The sequence below is a fragment of the Paroedura picta genome, chromosome 7 (assembly GCF_049243985.1).
Source record: "Paroedura picta isolate Pp20150507F chromosome 7, Ppicta_v3.0, whole genome shotgun sequence".
Classification (NCBI taxonomy): Eukaryota; Metazoa; Chordata; class Lepidosauria; order Squamata; family Gekkonidae; genus Paroedura; species Paroedura picta.
Genome location: NC_135375.1, coordinates 2832060 through 2853624, shown reverse-complemented (window position 1 = coordinate 2853624; position 21565 = coordinate 2832060). Strand labels below are relative to the sequence as shown.

At 51.1% G+C, this 21565-nt stretch overlaps 1 protein-coding gene across 4 annotated transcripts in view; it reads left to right on the top strand.

The window, feature by feature from the left end:
• LOC143841984 (protein hinderin-like) overlaps positions 1-5432 on the top strand; it is a 224760-nt gene extending 219328 nt beyond the window's left edge. For 3 of the 4 annotated variants that reach the window (XM_077346539.1, XM_077346540.1, XM_077346541.1), the window contains one exon: positions 1878-5432. In XM_077346539.1, the coding sequence (XP_077202654.1) occupies positions 1878-2085 (208 nt within the window). In that variant the 3' untranslated portion in view covers positions 2086-5432. The remainder of the gene's footprint in view (positions 1-1877) is intronic. The other variant, XR_013232958.1, reaches the window with a different exon arrangement.
• The last annotated feature ends 16133 nt before the right edge of the window (positions 5433-21565 follow it).

Here is a 21565-nt window from a genome sequence, read left to right as displayed (position 1 = left end):
GGGAATGTCAAACGTGGAGAGGCCGGCAAAGAGCAGCACCCCATAGCTGCCCAAATCTTGGTCTAACATGGACAGAGACAAGATATCGGAATAACGCAGGCCTGACAGTATAAACGGGAATGTTGTTTCTTGTTAGTCTAACCTTCAGCTCTTGTGGAGCAGGACGCTTGTTTACCTGGGGAAGTTGGAGCATAGAATCTCCAGTTCTGGAATCGAAATACCTGGAGAGTTGGGGGGGGGTGGAGCCCAAAAGGGCGTGGTTTGGGGAGGGGCTTCAACAGAGTTTAATGCCATAGGGCCCGCCCTCCCAAGAGGACATTTTCTCCAGGGGAATTGGATTTCTACAAGGATACTAACAAAATTAGTCTTCAGCAAGCAACGTTATACTATAAGACATATAATTTTATATTCAATTTAATATTTCACAGCAGAACGAGTTCCTAGGTACAATCTTATATTTCTCCTAGAGGAAGGTTATCTTGTTGGACCACTGATATTAGTAGACCCATGTCTTATACTATAAGGTTGCTTGCTGAAGGTTAATCTTGTTAGTATCCTTGTAGAAATCCACTAAAGAAATGCCACATTATATTGAAAAAGTTCACTGATGAAGTTAAAACGAAAACGAGGCTGTTGTACCGAGGAACTCGTTCTGCTTAGATTTGCTCATATTGTTGGAATAAAGTTTTTTGCCAACGCCAGCTCGAAAACTACTTTCTTCTGTCTACACCACCTGGGGGTCCGGCAGCCTTATTAGAGTGGGCAGTAACGATTACGTTGCCGCCATATGAGGTTGGCTATCCTGGAATATTTATGTTGTGGTTTAAGCAGCAAGATTCTAGCCCTCATTGTGGCTGTCCAGCAGGGCCTGGTTCCCGCTATGGGCAGAGATTGCCACAGCCCCCCTTCCCTCAAAGCGAGGGGGGAGTTAACAGCGGTAGGCCCTGGCAGCTGTCCCACTGCAGGATTGGCTAACGCTGGCCCTGCAGGACGGGCAGAATAAATATTTCTTTTGGAGCTTTGGCATCTTCTGTGAAAGGGCAGCATTTTTTAAAATCCAGGTACGCAGGAGGAGTGGCTGAATGGATTCAGAATTGGCCAGGTGCATTTGGAAGACAGGCACCACCTGCTTTAGGATGCTTTGGCCTGATCCTGCGTTGAGCAGGGGGTTGGACTAGATGGCCTGCATGGCCCCCTCCCACTCTAGGATTCTATGATTCCTCCCCTCTACAGTGTAAAGCAGGGTTCCCCGACGTCATGCCCATGGGCACCATGGCTCCCACTGACACTTCTCCACAGGCCGGCCAAGTGTTTCTAGGGCCATTGGCCTTTGGAGAATCAATTGGCTGTGCAGATTGACTTGGCTCCAGCTGCTCCCACAGAAGAAAGACGTTCAGTGAGTGACTGAAGGAAAGCTGTGATCGCCATTCTGCGGCTGGCTCCACCTCCTGCGGCAGCCATTTCGTGGCTGGCTCCACCTCCTAGGGAAGCCATTTTGTCTCCACACCCACATGCTGTGTCAGAATTCTAAAGGAGCCCACAGGTTCGAACAGGTTGGGGACCCCTGATAGGAAGAGTATAAAACAAGCCAAGCGCACTTCCCCGGAGTTGGGATTTTACACTAGGCCTCTTGTAGCAAATTATGCCGCACGCCAGGTTTGACGTACTCTTTTGCTCCGCCTTTGAGTGACAATTTTTTGTTTTAAATGGCGGGGGAAGGGACCGGCAGCACCCGTTTTCAAGACTGCTAGCGCTGATGAATCTCAGGGATGCCTCTCTGGAAAAGTTTATGACGGAGTTTCTTTCCAGTCTCGCTAGTCATTGTCTTCGACACGTCTGAGGCAGCGTTTTGAGACGGGGTTTCTTTCTCTTTTCAGATACGAGGCCTCCCTCTTTGACCTGGTGGAAGCCATGAGTCCCGAGGTCCAGCATCGCTGCACTGAACGCTGCACCCTCCACGGGGGGCTCACGCCACGAAGCGGGACCCGGAGGAACCCCGGCTGGCATCAGAGCCCTTCCGGGGCCAGAAACGGAGCTGCAGAGCTGGAGGAGAGCCGCATTCTGGAGGAGATCTTTTTCATCTGACGGGCCGCCCAGCCCAGGCAGCCTTTCCGGATGGATCAGAGGACCTTTCCCCTCCCCCTCTTTTCTAATATGGGTGTGTTTACATGGCAGAATATTGGTTTTAAATTATCCGATTGACAGGTAATGGTCTCCTAACTCCCCCTTAGCAAATTCATACCCCCCTTCCTGTCCAGCTTCCAAATCATGACATAAAAGCATTTTGGGGGGGGGTCGGTTTGTTGCTATTTTTTAAAGTTTGATCAGGGGGCTAGGGAAATGTTTCTGAGCAACCCTTAACGAGCTGTAAGCATTTAAAGGAAAAGGAAATGCTCAAGTATGCCTTGTTTTTCCACTCGCAAGTGGCAAAGCAATGCGCCACTGATTTGAGCCCTCCCCTCTTGATCCGCAGGATCAGAGGCAGAGAATGTCCCACGTCATTCACCCCTTTGTAGGGACCACCTCCCAAGAAGATCCCTGCTAAACGTCCTGCACATACTTAATGCAGAGAGGAGGGTCTCTTAAACCCCCTTCCCCCTTGAAGGTGGATTTTCTTGGTTTGCGACCCTGTTCCAAACAAGGCCTCTTTTTTAAAAAGAAAGACAGAAATCACATAGGACAGGGGTAGTCAACCTGTTGTCCTCCAGATGTCCATGGACTACAATTCCCTTGAGCCCCTGCCAGCATTTGCTGGCAGGGGCTCAGGGGAATTGTAGTCCATGGACATCTGGAGGACCGCCGGTTGACGACCCCTGGCATAGGACACAGCAACCCATGGAGATAGCACCCCTCCAGTGCTCGCCCGCTAATCAAATCCGAATTGCATTCCTCTTCCCCCCCCCCACCCCATCGCTCAAAGAGGCCTTGCAGTTCACGGGCTTTCCAAAGATTTTGTTCCCAATTTGTGCTCTTCTGATGCCACCGTCTCCCCGCCGACTACAATATTACAAAGAGAGGCAAATCAGGAATTATGTCCCCCGGTCCTCTCGCAGCCCATGTCCGTACCTCTGGCTTTAATTATTCATGCCTTTTCTATTTCAGTTTGTTGGAGAGGTTCTTCCCGTCCCCCCACCCCTCCCACCATCACACAGTCCCTGCCGTTTACAAGAATCTTGCAGAATTGGTAAAAATGACCGCGGATCGCAGGATCAGCCCCGCTTCCTGCACCAGGCAGGGGGTTGTATTTTAGCAGACGCATCGGTCACTGTGCAGCAGAAAGGCGGTACCAGGAGACAGCTGTCCATCACCCCTTCTTTGCAGGTCATCAGGGGTCAGGGCCAGCTCTCTGCTTTGGCCGGGCATTTCTGATTTTAGCCTTTTTCTGCGTCCGGATGCACCAACCCCTCCCAAAAACAGAGCTGCTTGAAAGGCCAGCTGATGTCCTGATTTTTTCAGTGCTTCGTAAAGCAAGGAGTATTCTTCAGGGTTTCCATGTGATTTCTCTTGGGGTTCTAGACACATACACAAACACACTGGGGTTTGTTTCCCCCCCCCCCCCCGCCGCCAGGTTCAACAAGGTGTTTATCACACTCTGTAATATGATTAAATCTCCAGTCAAATCAGGAGCAGCCATTCTGGAATAGATTAGATCCCCATGTAACAGACGGGCGCCATTCTTCATGCTCAGCCAGGGCTTTGCCGCAGGGGGTGGATCGAGGCTCCGGCCTGGTCTTCCTCCGGCCGCCATCTCTTATGTTCTGTCTTCCTGCGTCCTCCAGATCTTGGGGGCTAGTGCTGCTTTCAAGGGCTGCAGACCTCTGCTTTCCAATCAGCATGACTCTCTTTCTTCCATTCGAGCATAGGAATTCCTCCGGAAATAGGAAGCAGACGATAGCGAGGGAGAAAAAGCAAAGCAGGCAAGGAGGTTCCTTTCCCAGGAGAGGGTCCCTGTTGGGGAACGAGTCCCAGCATCTCCTCTTCATTGGCCACTTCTTGGCCTTCTGAAGACCTGATCCCTCTTCCCCCAAAGGTGCCTTTGGCTTTTGCATCCCAGAGCCCCCTCCCAGAGCGTGGTTTTTTCCCCACCCCCCAGTCCTTACCAGGTGCCGATACTTGACCTCCATTAATATTGAGCCTCGGATTTTCGAGGACGGCTTAGCGCTGTCGATTTTGGTGTCAAATCGTACCTCGGTCGTCAATGTCTTCGGCAAACGGTCATTGTCAGGAGCTTTACGCAAAACACTCTCCGCAGCGGTGGGATTCCTGCACAGGAAAGATCTGCCCAAGAGCCACTTTACCCCAAAAGATGGCACTGCAGAAGGCCAAGGCACAACTTGTCCGTTTAATAGCGCAAAGGTCACAGGCAGGGGAAGCTGGTTGTCGTTTTGAGATGCTGCTAACGGGAGTCGGACAGGGACGGTGTGCATTTGGAGGCCGCCAGCCGGGAATCTGAGATTTTGTTCGGGCAATCAAAAAAACTCCCAAGATTCATTTCACATTTTAGCTCGGAGCGGACGTGCAGGGAGTGCAAGCGGAGAAGGCGCACGGGGTCTGTGCAGTGTGCGAAGTAGTGCGTTCCCTGCCTCGTTCGGAGACTGCCCATCAGCCGGGTAATGCGCCAAATCCCCCACGTACACTCTTACGATGCGTGCACACGCTCCATGCAGTACGTGGAGCATGCATTCTCCATGCTGCTCTTATTTTCACACACACACACACATACACACATGCCCAGCAGGTATATCCTCCAGAAACTAAATCAGTAACCCCTCCTTTGTACCCCTTCCCATTGCGCATCTCGCTGGAGTGGTGTTATCAGGGCTTCCTGACCAATGAAAAGGGGGGGGGGGGAATGGTTAGGAAGCATTATAAAGTTGAAGATATTGAAAGAAATGTGTGGATTTGGAGTGTGTGTGTGTGGGGGGGGGGCACAGTATATCAACGGCATTCCAAAGGAAACGAGGGCAAAACTGGGGTAGAGATGAGAAGTGTGTTGTTTCCCATCTGCTGAAAACGCAGAAGAGACTAAAAATGTGACAAGTGCTGTAACCACTACTGACCGCTCCGATTAGGGAGTGGAGGGGGGGGCCCGCCTCTATCCTCATATCGATCCAGCGTACATCCCAGGTTGTGACGGGAGACCCCCGGCATTGTGCATCTCTTGCTCCCCACCCCCATGTCCGCCACGTGGCTGTCGGGGGCCCTCCGTGCTCCTGCAGCCTACCCCTCCCATGAAAGTGCACTTTGAAAATTGGGCAGGGTGGGAGGTGTGGGGGGGGGGCGAGTCTGTGGAACCGCCCCACTCGGCCCCCACCCCACCAGCTTCCTGGGTTCCGCTGGGTCATTACTACCTTCAGCTCAGCCGGATCTTCGTCTACGAACATGTGTGATGTCTTAATTTAATAAATTATCAAGGTGGATTTTTTTCTCTTTCCTCTTCTCACTGGCCTTTATTTCATTATATGTGTGTTCTTCTTGGCAGCTAATGCTTCACCGAGGAGCGTTCAGGTTTTTATGAAGAATTAGAAGAGTTGATTTTTATACCCCGCTTTTCACTGCCCGAAGGAGTCTCAAAGCGGCTTCCGCTCGCCTTCCCTTTCCACAACAGGCACCCTGTGAGGTGGGCGAGGCTGAGAGAGCCCTGACAGGACGGCTCAGTCAGAACAGCACTATCAGGACTGTGACAAGGCCAAGGTCATCCAGCTGGCTGCATGTGGAGGAGGAGCGGGGAATCAAACCCGGCTTGCCAGATTAGAAGCTGTCACTCTTAACATTATTATTGTTGTTGTTGTTGTTAATAATAACAATAATAATAATAATTTGTTTAATTTTATTTCCCACCAATCCCAAGAATGGCTCGTGATGGGTTACAAATTGTCCCCACTAAAGCCCCATTAAAACCATACGGGACATAAAATACAATAAACCAAATCAAAGCAAAAAACATGGCTGTAGTATCCAGATTCTCCGATCCCCCAGACGTATACCTAAATAAAGGAGTAGGGAGGGGTGGCCATCGATGGAACATGGCCCAACGCTGCTTAACCCCAGGGGGGCCCTGATCAGATCTTCCTCCCGCCCTGTCCTCAACCATAGACCTGGCGGAAGAGCTCCATTTTGCTGGCCCTGCGGAACTTGCCAATGCATGGCGGAAAACCTGGTAAGACCGTTCAAAGCCTGCAGTCTTAGCTTACCCTGCCATAACCCGTAGCCCCACCCACCCAAAGCCCATAACACTGATGAAGAAGAAGGGCTGGCTTTTATACCCCACTCTTCTCTAGATGAAGGAGTCTCAAAGTGGCTTATCATGCCTTCCCTTCCTCTCCCCACAACAGACACCCTGCGAGGCAGGTAGGGCTGAGAGAGCTCTGAGGGAACAGACTGGCCCAGGGTCACCCAGCAGGCTTCGTGGGGAGGAGGACTTGGGGAATCAAACCCGGTTCTCCAGATGCTCTCATCCACCTCACCTCGCTGACTGGACCGAAGAATGGAAGCAAACATTTGAATTATGCAGAGCCCTTCTTCAGCTGCAGATTTTAAAAAATAACCTCCAGTATAATCCAGAGTTCTGTGCCTTGGCTGACGTTGGATCAGACTGACAGCATCTCTCCAGGGTCTCAGGCAGAGGTCTTCCCCATCCCCTCCTGCTTAGTCCTTTTGGCTGGAGATGCCAGGGATTGAACCTGGGTCCTTCTGCATGCCCAGCAGAAGTTCTACCACCGAGCCACAATCCCTCTGCAATGTACAAACATGAAGCTGCCTTCTTCTGAACTGGACCTTTGGTTCATCAGGGTTGGTATCGTCTACTCAGACTGCAAGCGGCTCTCCAGAATCTCAGGGTAAAGGTAAAGGTATCACCTGTGCAAGCACCAAGTCATATCTGACCCTTGGGGTGACGTCCTTTAGCGTTTTCATGGCAGACTCAATACGGGGTGGTTTGCCAATGCCTTCCCCAGTCATTACCATTTACCCCCCAGCAGCAAGCTGGGTACTCATTTACCGACCTCAGAAGGAGGGAAGGCTGAGTCAACCTTGAGCCGGCTGCTGGGATCGAACTCCCAACCTCATGGGCAGACAGCTTCAGACAGCATGTCGCTGCCTTACCACTCTGCGCCACAAGAGGCTCTTGTGAATCTCAGGGTGATGTTCCTCAAATCACCTACTGCCAGATCTCTTTAAACTGGAGATGCCAGAGATTGAACCTGGGACCTTCTGCGTTCCAAGGAGATGCTCTGCCCCTGAGCCAGGGTCCCAGATCAAGGTCTTTCCCATCCCCTCCTGCCTGGTCCTTTCAACTGGATTGAGCCAGAGACCACCTCCTACATGCTGAGGACGTGATTTGTCACTGAGTCACAGTCCTTCCGCATGAATTCCGTCTGAGGGGACAGGACAGCTGGCAAAAGGACTGCAGGCACAATCCTGCTGCTTGCCTCTTCCACGTGGTTCTGATTTTTCTTGCAGCAAGAGTCCCCCACGGGCAGACTAGACCAGCGAGGGTGTGTGGGGAGGGAAGGAGAGAGAGAGAGAGAGAGAGAGAGAACAGGGATTCCCCTGATTCCCCCTCCCAGCCCCTCGGTCACCATCCTGTGCCTGTGCTTCAGATTGGAGATGCAACCAGCAACCCTTGCGTCGTCGTTGATTTAAGGCTCTTCACTTTTATATATAACTTTGGAAATGGTAAACTATATTAATTTGGGGTGTGTGTGTGTGTGTTTTTTTTCCAAGGGGAAATTATTTATTGGGAGGCATTTTTAGCTCGAGTGCTCGGAGCCCTAAATCATCGTAATAAATTTGCGCTATTCAGGCTTTCTTGCATTGTAATAAATTTGTTTTAAACATGAATGAGAAGATCCATGATTTCTTTAATATACTGTTATGTATTTCCTTTCAAAATGACACCGCTCACTACATCAAGCCGGAGAATAATAGCGGGAGATTTACAGTACTTAAAAATAACTTTTGCTCACGAGTGTGATGTGCTCACCAACTCCAAAGACGGAGTAAAAGGGGGGGCGGCTGGATCGGGGGCTCGGCGGGACTTGCTGAGGGCTCGTGCGCTCGGCATTCGAACTCTGATCCGGTTGGAGCAGATGTAGGATGGGTTTTACGTCTCCTGCCAGATCCTGTCCAACGCTCCTCCCATTTGGCCACCTGGAAGGGTCTAAGGCAGGGGCAGTCAACCTGTGGTCCTCCAGATGTCCATGGACTACAATTCCCATGGGCTCATGGGAATTGTAGTCCATGGGCATCTGGAGGACCACAGGTTGACTACTCCTGGCATAGGACACAGCCACCCATGGAGATAGCGCCCCTTGGGTGCTCGCCTGCTTACTCAAATTCCTCTCCAGGGGCCTTCAGGGGTGGCCAAACTGTGGCTCTCCAGATGTCCATGGACTACAATTCCCAGAAGCCCTTGCCAACTGGCCCCTGGTCTAAGGCACCTTTAGGGCATCATCTCCTCCCTCCCAAACCTTCCTTGACCACTGATTTTCACTTAACCCTAGTCTTTTAAAATCTAACACAAGAACATAAGAGACGCCAAGTCAGATCAGGCCAATGGGCCACCCTGTGTTTCACAGTGGCCAAAACCCAGCAGTAATGTCAGGAGTTCGCCCTGCCGCCACCACCCCCACCTCACAGGGCCTCTGTTAAATGGAGAGGAAGGGAAGGCCGTTATAAGCCTCTTTGAGACTCCTTTGCATAGAGGAAAACGGGGTATAAAAACCAACTCTTCTTCTAAATAAATATCCCTCAGAGAGAATCCAGGCAGATCTGAATTTTACTTCTGCACATAGCTGAGTGTCCGCTGCCTGCAAGGACCCCAGGACCTGTGCAAATGTGTCCCTCCCTCCCAAAGGTAGCGTGAGCACGCACGCTCGCACACGCACCCTCCGCACACATTTGTGAGGCTTTCCGTTAACTCAGAACACGTCGGGCATGTCCGGATCTCAAATAGATTCCCCCCCCTCCTTGACAGGCAGACAGTGATCCCCCCCCTCCTCGGAGCCACGATTCACCTGCCATCCGCTAAACTGCCATGATGACAATCTGACAGCTGGAAACAGTTGCTTGACCTTTAAGTCATAAACCTCTCATGCTTAAACGGAATATATTTATCTGTGGGATGACAGGAGAAGGCTGGAGCCAATGAAGGCGCACAAAGGGGTCTCTGGCAAAACCGCAAAGGAATCCCTCGCTGTCGCAGGCCTTGGGGAACAGGTTAACACTGGGCGTTCTTGTCCATGGCTTCGCGGCTAAGAGCAGGGTCTTCTGATTGTGCAAGCGGGGTTCGATTCCCCGTTCCTCCACATGCAGCCAGCTGGGAGATCTGGGGCTCATCGCAGCCCCGATAGTGCTTTTCTCACAGAGCAGTAATATCCGGACTCTCTCAGCCCACCTACCTCCCAGGGTGCCTGTTGAGCGGAAAGGAAGAGAAGGTGATTGCAAGCCACCAACAACTCCTCCTCCTCCTCCTCCTCCTCTCCAGGCTGGTGAAGGCCTTGGCAGCCATCTGGCTAAGGTCAACAACTTCCAGGTGAGGGCTGGAGGTCTCCAGGGATTACAACTCATCAGTGCCCCTGGCGAAAATAGCCACTTTGGCAAGACAGCCCATTGAAGATCCTCCCCTCTCCAAATTCCAGCGTCCTTATACTCCCCTCCCCAAATCTCCAGGTATTTCTCAACCCAAAGATGGTAGCCCTAAGTCTGTTTCTGGAGGTCCATCCCAAACACCTGCCGATTCCGCGGTCTCTGATCGCCTGCCCAGAGGTCTGACAACCGTTTCCTCCTAAGTTCTGGCTCGTCTCCATCGTAAGGTTGCCAGCTCTGGGTCTGGAAATACCTGGAGATCTGGGGGAACATTTGGAGAGGGACCTCAGTGGGGCATAATGCCGTATTTCCCATCTTTCAAAGCAGCCCTTTCCCCCGGGGGGAACCAATCTTTGAGAGCAAATGTAAGTTCAGTTAGCCACAAGGTATATAGCGGACACCGTATCTGGGGCGGTGATGCTCTATGTGCTTGGGGGGAGGGGGACAGTGGGAGGGCTTCTGGAGTTCTGGCCCCACTGGTGGACCTCCTGTTGGCATGTGGGTTTTGGCCACTGTGTGACACAAGAGTACTAGATTGGCCATTGGCCTGATCCAACATAGCTTTTCTTATGGGCCAGTGATGCTCTGTCTTCTTGGTACTTAGGAGGCAATACTAAGCGTGATTCTGGAGATCTGGCCCTACTGGTAGCCCTCCTGATGGCCCCTGGGTTTGGGCCAATGTGTGACACAGAGTCTTGGATTGGATGGACGACTGGCCTGATTCAACATGGCCTCTCTTATGTTCATATGGCTTGGGCAGTGATGCTCGTCTTCTGGGTCAGGGGTAGTCAAACTGCGGCCCTCCAGATGTCCATGGACTACAATTCCCAGGAGCCCTTGCCAGCATTCGCTGGCGAATGCTGGCAGGGGCTCCTGGGAATTGTAGTCCATGGACATCTGGAGGGCCGCAGTTTGACTACCCCTGTTCGTGGTGCTTGTGGGGGCACGGGTCGGGTTTCTAGAGTTCTGGTCCTACTGCTGGACATCCTGATGGCCCCTGGGCTTGGCCCCTGGGTTAGTCGGAAATCCTTTTGAATTAATTTCAGCCCATTGGTTCTGGTCCAACCCTGTATTTGAAGATGGAGATCATATCACCTCTTAATCGCCTTCTTTCCAGGCTATGGAGAGGGATTTTTTCATTTAAAAAATTCTTTTTGTGCCCAATGGCTGGATTTTATTGAGTTGTCTTCAGAATTGCAATGCGGTTTTATTTATACATTTATTTATCATTATATTTCTTTCCCGCCCTATCTCCTGACACTCAGGGCTGGTTCCATCCCAATAAAATCACATCTAGGATAAACTACAGGTAAAAATATAAAATTACTAAATTCAATACGTTTAAAAATTTAAGTACAAAAATCCAGCCCGCAATGGCCTGGCTCTTCTGCTTACTGGAAAAGGCGGAGAGAGGAAGGCCAAACTAGCCCCACTTGGTATATTAATTTTGATCGAAAGCCACCTCTTTGAAGAGGAAGCATCGAAATGTCCTAAATAAATAATGCTGCATCGCTAAATAGTCCCGGAAGATTTATTATATACGAGGCCTATCTCCTGTGCAACATACTGTGAAAACTTGTCAGGTTTTATGGGAATTAACCTTTCACTACCAGAAACAGGGAGCCTTGCTCTCCCATTGCTTGGAGGACTGTTTTAGGGCAGGGCTCTGAAAACCTTCTACAGCACATGCTCAGTGTTAGGCCAAATAAATTTCACAGACTTCAGTAAGAAAGAAAGTTTAGGTTTGTGCAAAACAGGAGGAAAGCTGAGCCATCTTTGATGAAAGCCAAGACCTTACTCCAAACTTGCTAGTCCAAAGCATATTCTCCTCCTCCTCCTCCTTCTTCTTCTCTTCTCTTCTACTCACCTCTCCTCTTCCTCCTCCTCCTCCTCCTCCTCCTCCTCCTCTTCTCCTTCTCCTTCTCCTTCTCCTTCTCCTTCTCCTTCTCCTTCTCCTTCCCCTTCCCCTTCCCCTTCCCCTTCCCCTCCCCCTCTCCTCTCCTCCTCCATCTTCTTTCTTCTTCTTTCTTCTTTTTTCTTCTCCTTCTCCTTCTCCTCTCCTCATCCTCTCCTCCTCTCCTCCTCCTCCGTCCTCCTCCACCTCCTTTCTTCTTCTTCTTTCTTCTTCTTTCTTCTTCTTTCTTCTTTCTTCTATGGTTTTTTAAGCCCCCTGGTGCTCTCCTCTCTTGCATTTTTAAACTCTGCCAACGTAGCCCAGTATCGATCACGGCTTCTTCGGAAAGCGGAGCACAATTCCCTTTTGAGGCTCCAGAGTAAGATGCCCCCTTGGCTGAATGGGCAACACGCAAGGCTGCATTCGGGTTCTACGTCCCGGAGACTTGGAAAGGGAGCCCCTCTCTGCTCTGCCCCCTGTGCTTCTCCCCAACTCTGCCTGCCAAGGATGCTGTTTCTTACGGAGACACCGTTCCCGAGCAGTGTCCGCTGAAGTTTGTCCCGTCGCCCATTGGCAGAAAGTTTCGGGGAATCGTCCAAGCTTTGGCCAGAGTGGGTTACTGAGCTGGAAAATTGGAATACGCGGGTTGTGTAGGATTTAAAGAGAGGTATTAATCGGGCGGGGGACGCTGCCAGCAAAGAGATTCACACAAACGCCCTGGGGGCCTGGCGCAATTCCTGCCTGAAGACGGGCCTGGCCGGTCGCCTATCAGCCAGCCCAAGACCCTTCCCGTCGCTGGATCCCCTTAGCAACGGCTGTGCTGTTGGCAGACTCCCCCGGGCCGTCAGGGCAGGCCGGCCGGTGTCGGCTGTGCTGAGCAGATGGGATTGGGGCTAAACAACGTGAACTCTAAGCTCTCAGAGGCCACAGCCTCTGCTCGGCCGCAAGCTCCCTGAGTGACACGGGAAAAGATCCTGGACCGGTGTGGCAGTGGAAAGTCAAATGGCGACGTGAAGGGTTGCCCATGCTCATCTTAAGCCACATCGGTGGTCAGACGTGTGTGGCGGGTCTGTTTCCCAAGGTAACGCCTTTTTCTGACTCTTCGCCCCCTTCCCTTCTCTTCCTTTGGGCTGCGTCTCATGGCCACCCGCTGAACTGGCTGTGGGCTCTGACGCAGAGGTGCCTGAGGAAACAGAGAGACAGGTTTGCCAGCCTCCAAGGGGGACCCAGAACTCCAGATGTCAAAGATCCCTGCCACTGGAGAAAATGGCGGCTTGGAAGGCGACATATCCCATGGAGGCTCCGCCCCATCATCAAACCCCTCCCTCCCCAGGCTCCATCTTTGGATACTTGGTTGATATTGCTGGCAGAGAGTACAAATATGCAATTGTACAACACCGGCTGGTTAAAGAGTAAATAGCTTTATTGAGAATTGAAACAACTTTGCAAAGAGAGAGAGAGAGTCCTGGCAGCCTAACAGCCTAACTGCTCTTCTTCATCTGCAGACAAAGGAGCAGGAAGTGTGCTCAAAGGAGCAGGAAGTCTCCAATGGAGCCAATCAGGATCCCAGAGGAGATAATATGAAAAAAAATCCAGGAAGTTCCGGATCTAAACACACTGTTGAAAATCACCCCTCCTGTAGCAATTTCTAAGGATAACAAACAGCTCCCGGGTAGTCAATTTGGGTCAGAGTCACCTAGTAGGGGAGGGCAGGTTTAGCTTTTTAATCTTTTGCAAATACTTTGAGCGATCCAATCAGACCTTGTTGGGTCTCAGAAGGAAAAAGAGAGAGGAGAAATGTGGAGGCTTTAAAAGAAAGAGAGAGAATCTCTGAGCATCGCTTCAAAGCCTGCCAAATCCACTTTGAATAATATAAAACTGCAAGAGGCAAAAAAAAAGAAAGAAAAAAAAAGGGGGGGTTGGGAGAATATTAAACGAAATGGTCTGAACTTCGCCAGAGCGGCCTCCGGAATGGAAGGCGGGTGTACATTTTTCATCAGTATAACAGCACTGATGCTTTAACTCCCCGGTTAGAATGAGGCGCGGAAGGGAGTTTGGCAAACGCCGCGACAATAAAACTCAAACGGTGCCGCATGAGAACGGCACTTTATGGTGCAATCAAGAACGCCCTGCTGCATCACGTTGGCCTAGAGCGGAGGAGGAGGAGGAGGAGGAGGAGAAGGAGAGGCACAAGTGAACTGGCTGCTCTGCCTCCAGACGGCGCAGCCTGAAGCATGCTGGGAAGGGCCCTGAGGTCACAACTGACTTAACGCCAACCGTGCTGGGAGTTTGAGACCAGGGACAAACGGCTTCAGTTTGCCATTGCGGGTCTCTGCGTAGCAATATGGGACTTCCTTGGTGGTCTCTCCTCCAAGTCCTAACCAGGGGCATCATCTGGGTCTGGAATGGGCGTCACTGTGGGTGGGCAGGTTGTTGTGAGTTTCCTGCGTTCTGTAAGGGGTTGGACTAGATGACCCTGGAGGTCCCTTCCAACTCTAGGATTCTAGGACTTTGCTTAGCTTCCAAGATCTGAGAAAACTGGGCCATCCAGCTTCTGCCTGCCTCCGCGTGGCCACCCTGGTCGTAGGTGGCTGTCTCCCATCCAAGGACAAACCAGAGCAGACCCTTCTTCGCTTTTGAGATCTGGCAGGATCCTAGAATCATAGAATAGTAGAATCATAGCATCATGGAGTTGGAAGGGACCTAATGGGCCATCTAGACCAACCCCCTGCATTATGCAGGACACTCACAACCCTCTTGCTCCTCCACTGTCACCTGCCACCCCCTTGAGCCTTCCCAGAATCAGCCTCTCCGTCAGATGGCTCTCCAGCCTCTGCTTAAAAATCTCCAAAGATGGGGAACCCACCATCTCCTGAGGAAGCCTGTTCCACTGAGAAACCGCTCTGACTGTCAGGAACTTCTTCCGGAGGTTTAGATGGAATTTATTTTGCATTGATTTCATCCCATTGGTCCTGGTCAGAGAGAAGACCTTGGATATGTAGTGGCGGAAAATGCTGTCAAGGCTCAGCTGACTGCTGGCGACCCCATTGGGCCTTAGGGGCAAGAGACGAGCAGAGATGGTTGGCCGTGGCCAGCATCCGCATAGCAACCCTGGGATTCCTTGGAGGTCTCCCATCTAAACACTAACCAGGACTGACCCTCTTTATCTTCTGAGGTCTGACAAGATGGGGCTCATCGGGGCCATCCTAGTCAGAGATAAATAATTACATCCTTCAAGTTGAAACTGGCTCGTGGTCTGCCTCTCATGGAAATTCATGGCAAGAGATAAATACATTTTGTGGCTGACTCCTCCTCCTTCAGCAGCCATGTTGTGGCTGGAATCTCCTCCTGCAGCAGCCATGTTGTGGCTGACTCCTCCTTCTGCAGCAGCCGTGTTGTGGCTGGAACCTCCTCCTGCAGCAGCCATGTTGTGGCTGACTCCTCCTTCTGCAGCAGCCATGTTGTGGCTGGCTCCTCCTCCTTCAGAAGCCATGTTGTGGCTGGAACCTCCTCCTGCAGCAGCCATGTTGTGGCTGACTCCTCCTTCTGCAGCAGCCATGTTGTGGCTGGCTCCTCCTCCTTCAGCAGCCATGTTGTGGCTGGAATCTCCTCCTGCAGCAGCCATGTTGTGGCTGACTCCTCCTTCTGCAGCAGCCGTGTTGTGGCTGGAACCTCCTCCTGCAGCAGCCATGTTGTGGCTGACTCCTCCTTCTGCAGCAGCCATGTTGTGGCTGGCTCCTCCTCCTTCAGAAGCCATGTTGTGGCTGGAACCTCCTCCTGCAGCAGCCATGTTGTGGCTGACTCCTCCTTCTGCAGCAGCCATGTTGTGGCTGGCTCCTCCTCCTTCAGCAGCCATGTTGTGGCTGGAATCTCCTCCTGCAGCAGCCATGTTGTGGCTGACTCCTCCTTCTGCAGCAGCCATGTTGTGGCTGGCTCCTCCTCCTTCAGCAGCTATGTTGTGGCTGGAATCTCCTCCTGCAGCAGCCATGTTGTGGCTGACTCCTCCTTCTGCAGCAGCCGTGTTGTGGCTGGCTTCTCCTCCTTCAGCAGCCATGTTGTGGCTGGAATCTCCTCCTGCAGCAGCCATGTTGTGGCTGACTCCTCCTTCTGCAGCAGCCGTGTTGTGGCTGGAACCTCCTCCTGCAGCAGCCATGTTGTGGCTGACTCCTCCTTCTGCAGCAGCCATGTTGTGGCTGGCTCCTCCTCCTTCAGCAGCCATGTTGTGGCTGGAATCTCCTCCTGCAGCAGCCATGTTGTGGCAGACTCCTCCTTCTGCAGCACCCGTGTTGTGGCTGGCTCCTCCTCCTTCAGCAGCCATGTTGTGGCTGGCTCCTCCTCCTTCAGCAGCTGGCTCCTCCTCCTTCAGCAGCCATGTTGTGGCTGGCTCCTCCTCCTTCAGCAGCTGGCTCCTCCTCCTTCAGCAGCCATGTTGTGGCTATGCCCACCACATCATGGCAGAATTGGAAATGTGTCCACAACCAATGCTCTAGCTTAGTTGTCCTTGACAGTGGAAGGAAAGTATCATTTTGTTTAATCTGTTTTTATCAAAAACTGGGGGAGATCCACACAGGAGAGTGGTGATCTCCACTGTACCTTTGACCGAGTATTTCCTAGGGGTACTTAATGTTGGGATGAAAAAGAAACCCACCTCCTCCGCTTCCCACCTTTCCAAATGACCGCCAAGGAATTTCCATCGAAGGAACTTTGTAATAAAATGTGAGGGACTGGACAGTAGCTTGAGGAAAGCATGTGAACTTATAAGGGTCATCAGGAGCCGGTGGATATAATTTTTGTTTTAAACTTAAAAAAAATACAACCCCTGCCTTTCCCTCTTGTAAAAGGGAAATTCATCCAACCTGTCTACGTCGCTGCCCGCATGACCCGGAAGTGACATCATCCCATCAAGGATGCTGGGGTGACACTTTTCAAGCCAATCATGCTAGGAAAAGAAGAAGGTCCAACCCAAGAGGGATGAACTCCATCAAGAATTTGCTTGGCCTTTCCAGGGAGTCTCGTCTCCTCACGAGGTGACCAAAGTACAACGGCCTCAGTTCAACCATTTTAGCTTCTAGGACAGGGGTAGTCAAACTGCGGCCCTCCAGATGTCCATGGACTACAATTCCCAGGAGCCCCCTGCCAGCATTCGCTGGCAGGGGCTCCTGGGAATTGTAGTCCATGGACATCTGGAGGGCCGCAGTTTGACTACCCCTGTTCTAGGACAATGTGTCGCAGGCCGTCCTTCAAAACAACACAAAACCAAGCGACGGCAGCTCGGACAGTTTGCCTGGCCCGGATCTGGTTTCATCCCTCCCGAGAGGTGCATGCGTGCCAGTGTGTTTGCGCATGCATTTGGGCCTCCCAGGTATACTCCCAGTGCCGAAGCCTCTTCTCCCTCCCCTGCCAGTCATGATGGAGCGGAGAGGCCCTTGGAGAGGTCCCCTGGCACTCACCCAACCATTTGGGGGTGAGGGGGTTGAGGCAACTCCCCACGGCTTCTTAATTCGTTTCCCTTGCCAAGCGGGAAGAAAATGTGGCAAGGCAAGAGGGGAAGAGAATGGGATTGTGGTGTAATTAACAGAGAGAAGCCAGCTGGGGAAATTACGGAAAAATGCAAAGAAGGTGAGTGGATGGATGTTTAAGCATGATGTATATTCATTTCTCCCCTTTTTTCGCATTCCCCAGAGTGGAGGTCCACATTTACGTGGGGGCGGACGGGGAAGGGAGAGGAGGTGAAAGGGGAGCCGGAATCATGAAGTCTGAAGGTGAAAGGAGTCTTTATATCGGGATTATTGGAGTCCTGGGGCCTTCAAAAATAGTTAAAATTCACTTTTTTTTGAGTAATGGCAATGTAGTTTGCATTGATCTGAAGCATTTTGCTTATAGTTTTCCCTGGAGTTCGATGTACCAGGGAGCTGAACGCTGACACAGCTCAAAAAGTTTTATGAACCTCAGGTAACGGCGTGAAAAGAAATTTTAATAAATATTACATTTATTTAAATTTAATTTTTTTTCTCCTTGTTAATAATAAAAGGCAACCTGGGTCTTTGGGGCTTTTTTCCCCCTTCATATGCCCTGTTTAATACAGCCGGCAAATCACAGAATTATTTATACTTTTTAAAACTCGGTCGTCAATCATTCACCTTTCGAAGGCGTTGGGTTCCGAGACAGATGATGGAGGAGACGGAGATTGGAAAATAAATATTGACTGTTGCTGGGATTATTTTAAGATCTGGAAAGAAAGAGGGAGGGGAGGAACAGTGGCAGGCTGCAACGGGGGGGGGGGGGGGATGAAGTGGAAAAAAGAAGGCAAGGAGTCCATTTCTCACCTTTGGTGAGAACGTTCTCCTCCGCCAGGAGGGCTAATCCACAAATCTTGTTAACCTGTGGAATTCTCTGCTGCAGGAAGTGGTGGTAGCATAGACAGCTTCAAGAGGGGATTGGATAAATGTATGGAGCAGATGGGGAAGAAATGGAGATAGTGACAGATTTTATTTTCCTGGGCTCCAAGATCACTGCAGATGGGGACTGCAGCAATGAAATTAAAAGACGCTTGCTCCTGGGGAGGAAAGCTATGGCAAATCTAGACAGCATCCTAAAAAGCAGAGACATCACCCTGCCAACAAAAGTGCGTTTAGTCAAGGCTATGGTCTTCCCAGTTGCAATGTATGGCTGCGAAAGTTGGACCATAAGGAAGGCCGAGCGTCAAAGAATTGAGGCTTTTGAACTCTGGTGCTGGAGAAGACTCTTGCGAGTCCCTTGGACTGCAAGGCGAACAAGCCGGTCAGTCCTAGAGGAGATCAGCCCTGACTGCTCCTTAGAAGGCCAGATCCTGAAGATGAAACTCAAATACTTTGGCCACTTCATGAGAAGGAAGGATTCCCTGGAGAAGAGCCTAATGCTGGGAGCGATCGAGGGCAAAAGAAGAAGGGGGCGACAGAGAATGAGGTGGATGGATGGAGTCACTGAAGCAGTAGGTACAAATTTAAATGGACTCCGGGGAATGATAGAGGACAGGAAGGCCTGGAGGATCATTGTCCTTGGGGTCGCGATGGGTCGGACACGACTTCGCACCTAACAATAACAATGGAGCAGAGGTCCATCAGTGGCTCTTAGCTACAAGGGGAGGTGACGCTCTGTATTCTTGCTGCCTGGGGGGCCATGGTGGGAGGGCTTCTGGAGTTCTGGCTCCACTGGTGGACCTCCTGATGGCCCCTGGGGTTTGGCCACTGTGTGACAACCAAGTGCTGGACTGGCTGGGCCATTGGCCTGATCCAATATGGCTTCTCTTAGGTTGTTATGGCATGCATTTTTAATGACAGTGTCCCTGCTAGGAACCATGGCATGTGTCATTTGGAGAGTCCTAGATGTTGTGCTTGTTACAGAAATTCAGTGAAGAGCAGGGCTCTTCTGATGTTCCGCTGCTTAAGGAGCACTTAAGATCAATGTTCTGCCAGGCAGTTTCTGATCTTTCCCCTATTGTTTGGTTCTCTCACCTCTTCAGGGCCACTTTCTCTTTTGGTCCTTGCTCCACCTATCCTGAGTGCTGTTCACCTAATTAAGCAGGGAGGGGACAGTTCTCAATCTTCTGTCACTGTGGGAGGGGGGACCCTACAAAATTCAAGGGAGGGACGGTGGCTTCCTAGCGACGTGTCTGCATCGGGGAAAGAAGAAAGTCGCTACTTCACCTTATGCCAGAACTTATGGACACCCATGCTGTTGTCTTGTACACAAGAGTTGATATGTGGATGCTTCCTAAGAAGGAAATCAATATCTTGCCCTAGGACAGAATGTCAGTCTTTATCTTCTAAATTCCATCTAAACCTCCAGAAGAAGTTCCTGACAGTTAGTGCAGTTTCTCAGTGGAACAGGCTTCCTCGGGAGGTGGTGTGTTCTCCATCCTTGGAGACCAGAGTCTGGATAGCCATCTGACAGAGAGGCTGATTCTGTGAAGGCTCAAGGGGGTGTCAGGTGACAGTGGATGAGCGAGAGGGTTGTGAGTGTCCTGCATAATGCAGGGGGTTGGACTAGATGACCCAGGAGGTCCCTTCCAACTCTAGGATTCTATGATTCTATGCCCCTAGGTCCCTTTGCTTGATTTTACCAACCCCACATTGCTGCATATCCTATAATGTCCCTTCCAGTGAAAATTGGAAGTGACTGACAGTCGCTCCAGGAATCAGCGGAAATACCATGGAGTTTCTGGACATTCCTAGACTACCCTATGCCTCTTCTGAGTATTGGGCATAATTTTGCTGGGGAAGAGGTTGAGATTGCCTCTCCCTAAGTGAGAGGCAGTACAATGGGCAATGCTGAAAGGGCTGGAAGATGGGTCACTTCTGGTGACAATGAATGGACCACATCTGCTCTCCCCTCGGCGTGCTCCTCATTGGTTTTGCTCTCTAGGCAGCAAGGTTAGAGCCGGTGCCTCAGAGAAGCATTGCTTTCCATATCCTTTTGATCATTAATATGCTGAAAAGAGTTTGAAAAGTAACAGTGCCCTTTATAAAGGGGGGGGGGAGGATTTATTCATTTATTCATCAAGGTTAAGGACCCTGAAAAGCCGCTGTCGATGTCTTTGAGGCCTCCGTGCTTTCAAATCCTGCATCCATTATCTCTTGAATCCTTTGCCCCCTTCGCTGCTCTGCCACGTGGGGTTTTCCGCACAATGAATCCATTGTGGATGAATCCAGCTTTGTGGATTCCCCTGCCAAGCGCTTTAAAATGGAGGATGTAGCTGCCGGTTTGCTGCGGTAATGCAGGATGTTCACGGCGTCATGCGAAACGTCAAAAATACGGCGTTTGCAAATGGTAAGATTTTCACTTTTTAAATCGGGTGCGGAATGACCCAGAGAATCAGTGCCTCGGACATCTATCCCTTTTGGCTAATCGCCACTCACAGATAGAATCATAGAATCATAGAGTTGGAAGGGGCCATACAGGCCATCTAGTCCAACCCCCTGCTCAACGCAGGATCAGCCCTAAGCATCCTAAAGCATCCAAGAAAAGTGTGTATCCAACCTTTGCTTGAAGACTGCCAGTGAGGGGGAGCTCCCCACCTCCTTAGGCAGCCTATTTCACTGCTGAACTACTCTGACTGTGAAACATTTTTTCCTGATATCTAGCCTATATCGTTGTACTTGAAGTTTAAACCCATTACTGTGTGTCCTCTCCTCTGCAGCCAACAGAAACAGCATCCTGCCCTCCTCCAAGTGACAACCTTTCAAATACTTAAAGAGATAATTGCCCTTCAGAGCATAACGGAATCCATGTTGGATCAGGCCAATGGCCAATCCCATCCAACACTCTGTGTCACACAGCGGCCACAACCCAGGGACCCTCAGGAGGCCCACCATCACGGCTATGACTCCAAAAGCCCTCCCAGTGACGTCCCCCAAGCACCAAGAAGACAGAGCATCCCTGCCCCCAGGTATACCAAGTGAAATCCCCCAGAGTTCTCCTGCCCATTCTCCTTCCCCCCCACACCCTTTTCCTCCTGACAATTAAAGAAGGGAGTGAAGAATTATAGACCTGTGAGGCAGACTTCCAAGAGGCGCTCTCTTTCTCCCTCAAGCTGGCATCCTTCCACGGGACTTCATTATATTTTACGGCCACGCGGCTGTAGTTAAGAGCATTATTTAGGAAGTGTCAGCCATGGAGTGTGTATGTGGGGGAGGCATCTTAACCCTCCTGTGGCACCACAGGCTGGCTCACAATGACACACGGCTCAGGGATGCAGCAGTGATGTCTTTACGTGGGGTGGGGAAATTGTCTTGGGGGTCCCGGGCGTAAATCGTGGGAAGCTCTCCCCCCGCTGCCAACTGAGCACAACCTTACCCTCGGCAATGGCTCCGTGGGGAGGGCAGCAGGAAGGGTGGGGAACGCGAAGCAGCGGGCGTGGATTGGCCAACTTGCGAGGGCCGTGGCAGGAGGGAGGTGAGAGTGTGGCCATTTTCAAGCTGCCTGTCTATTCTGTTTTAGGAACTGGTCGCCAATGGATTTTTTGTTGTCGTTTCACGCAGACCCGTTGTCATAACCGGCGGCTAGCAGAATTTATATTTAGATTCCTGTTCGTTCAAACTTTTC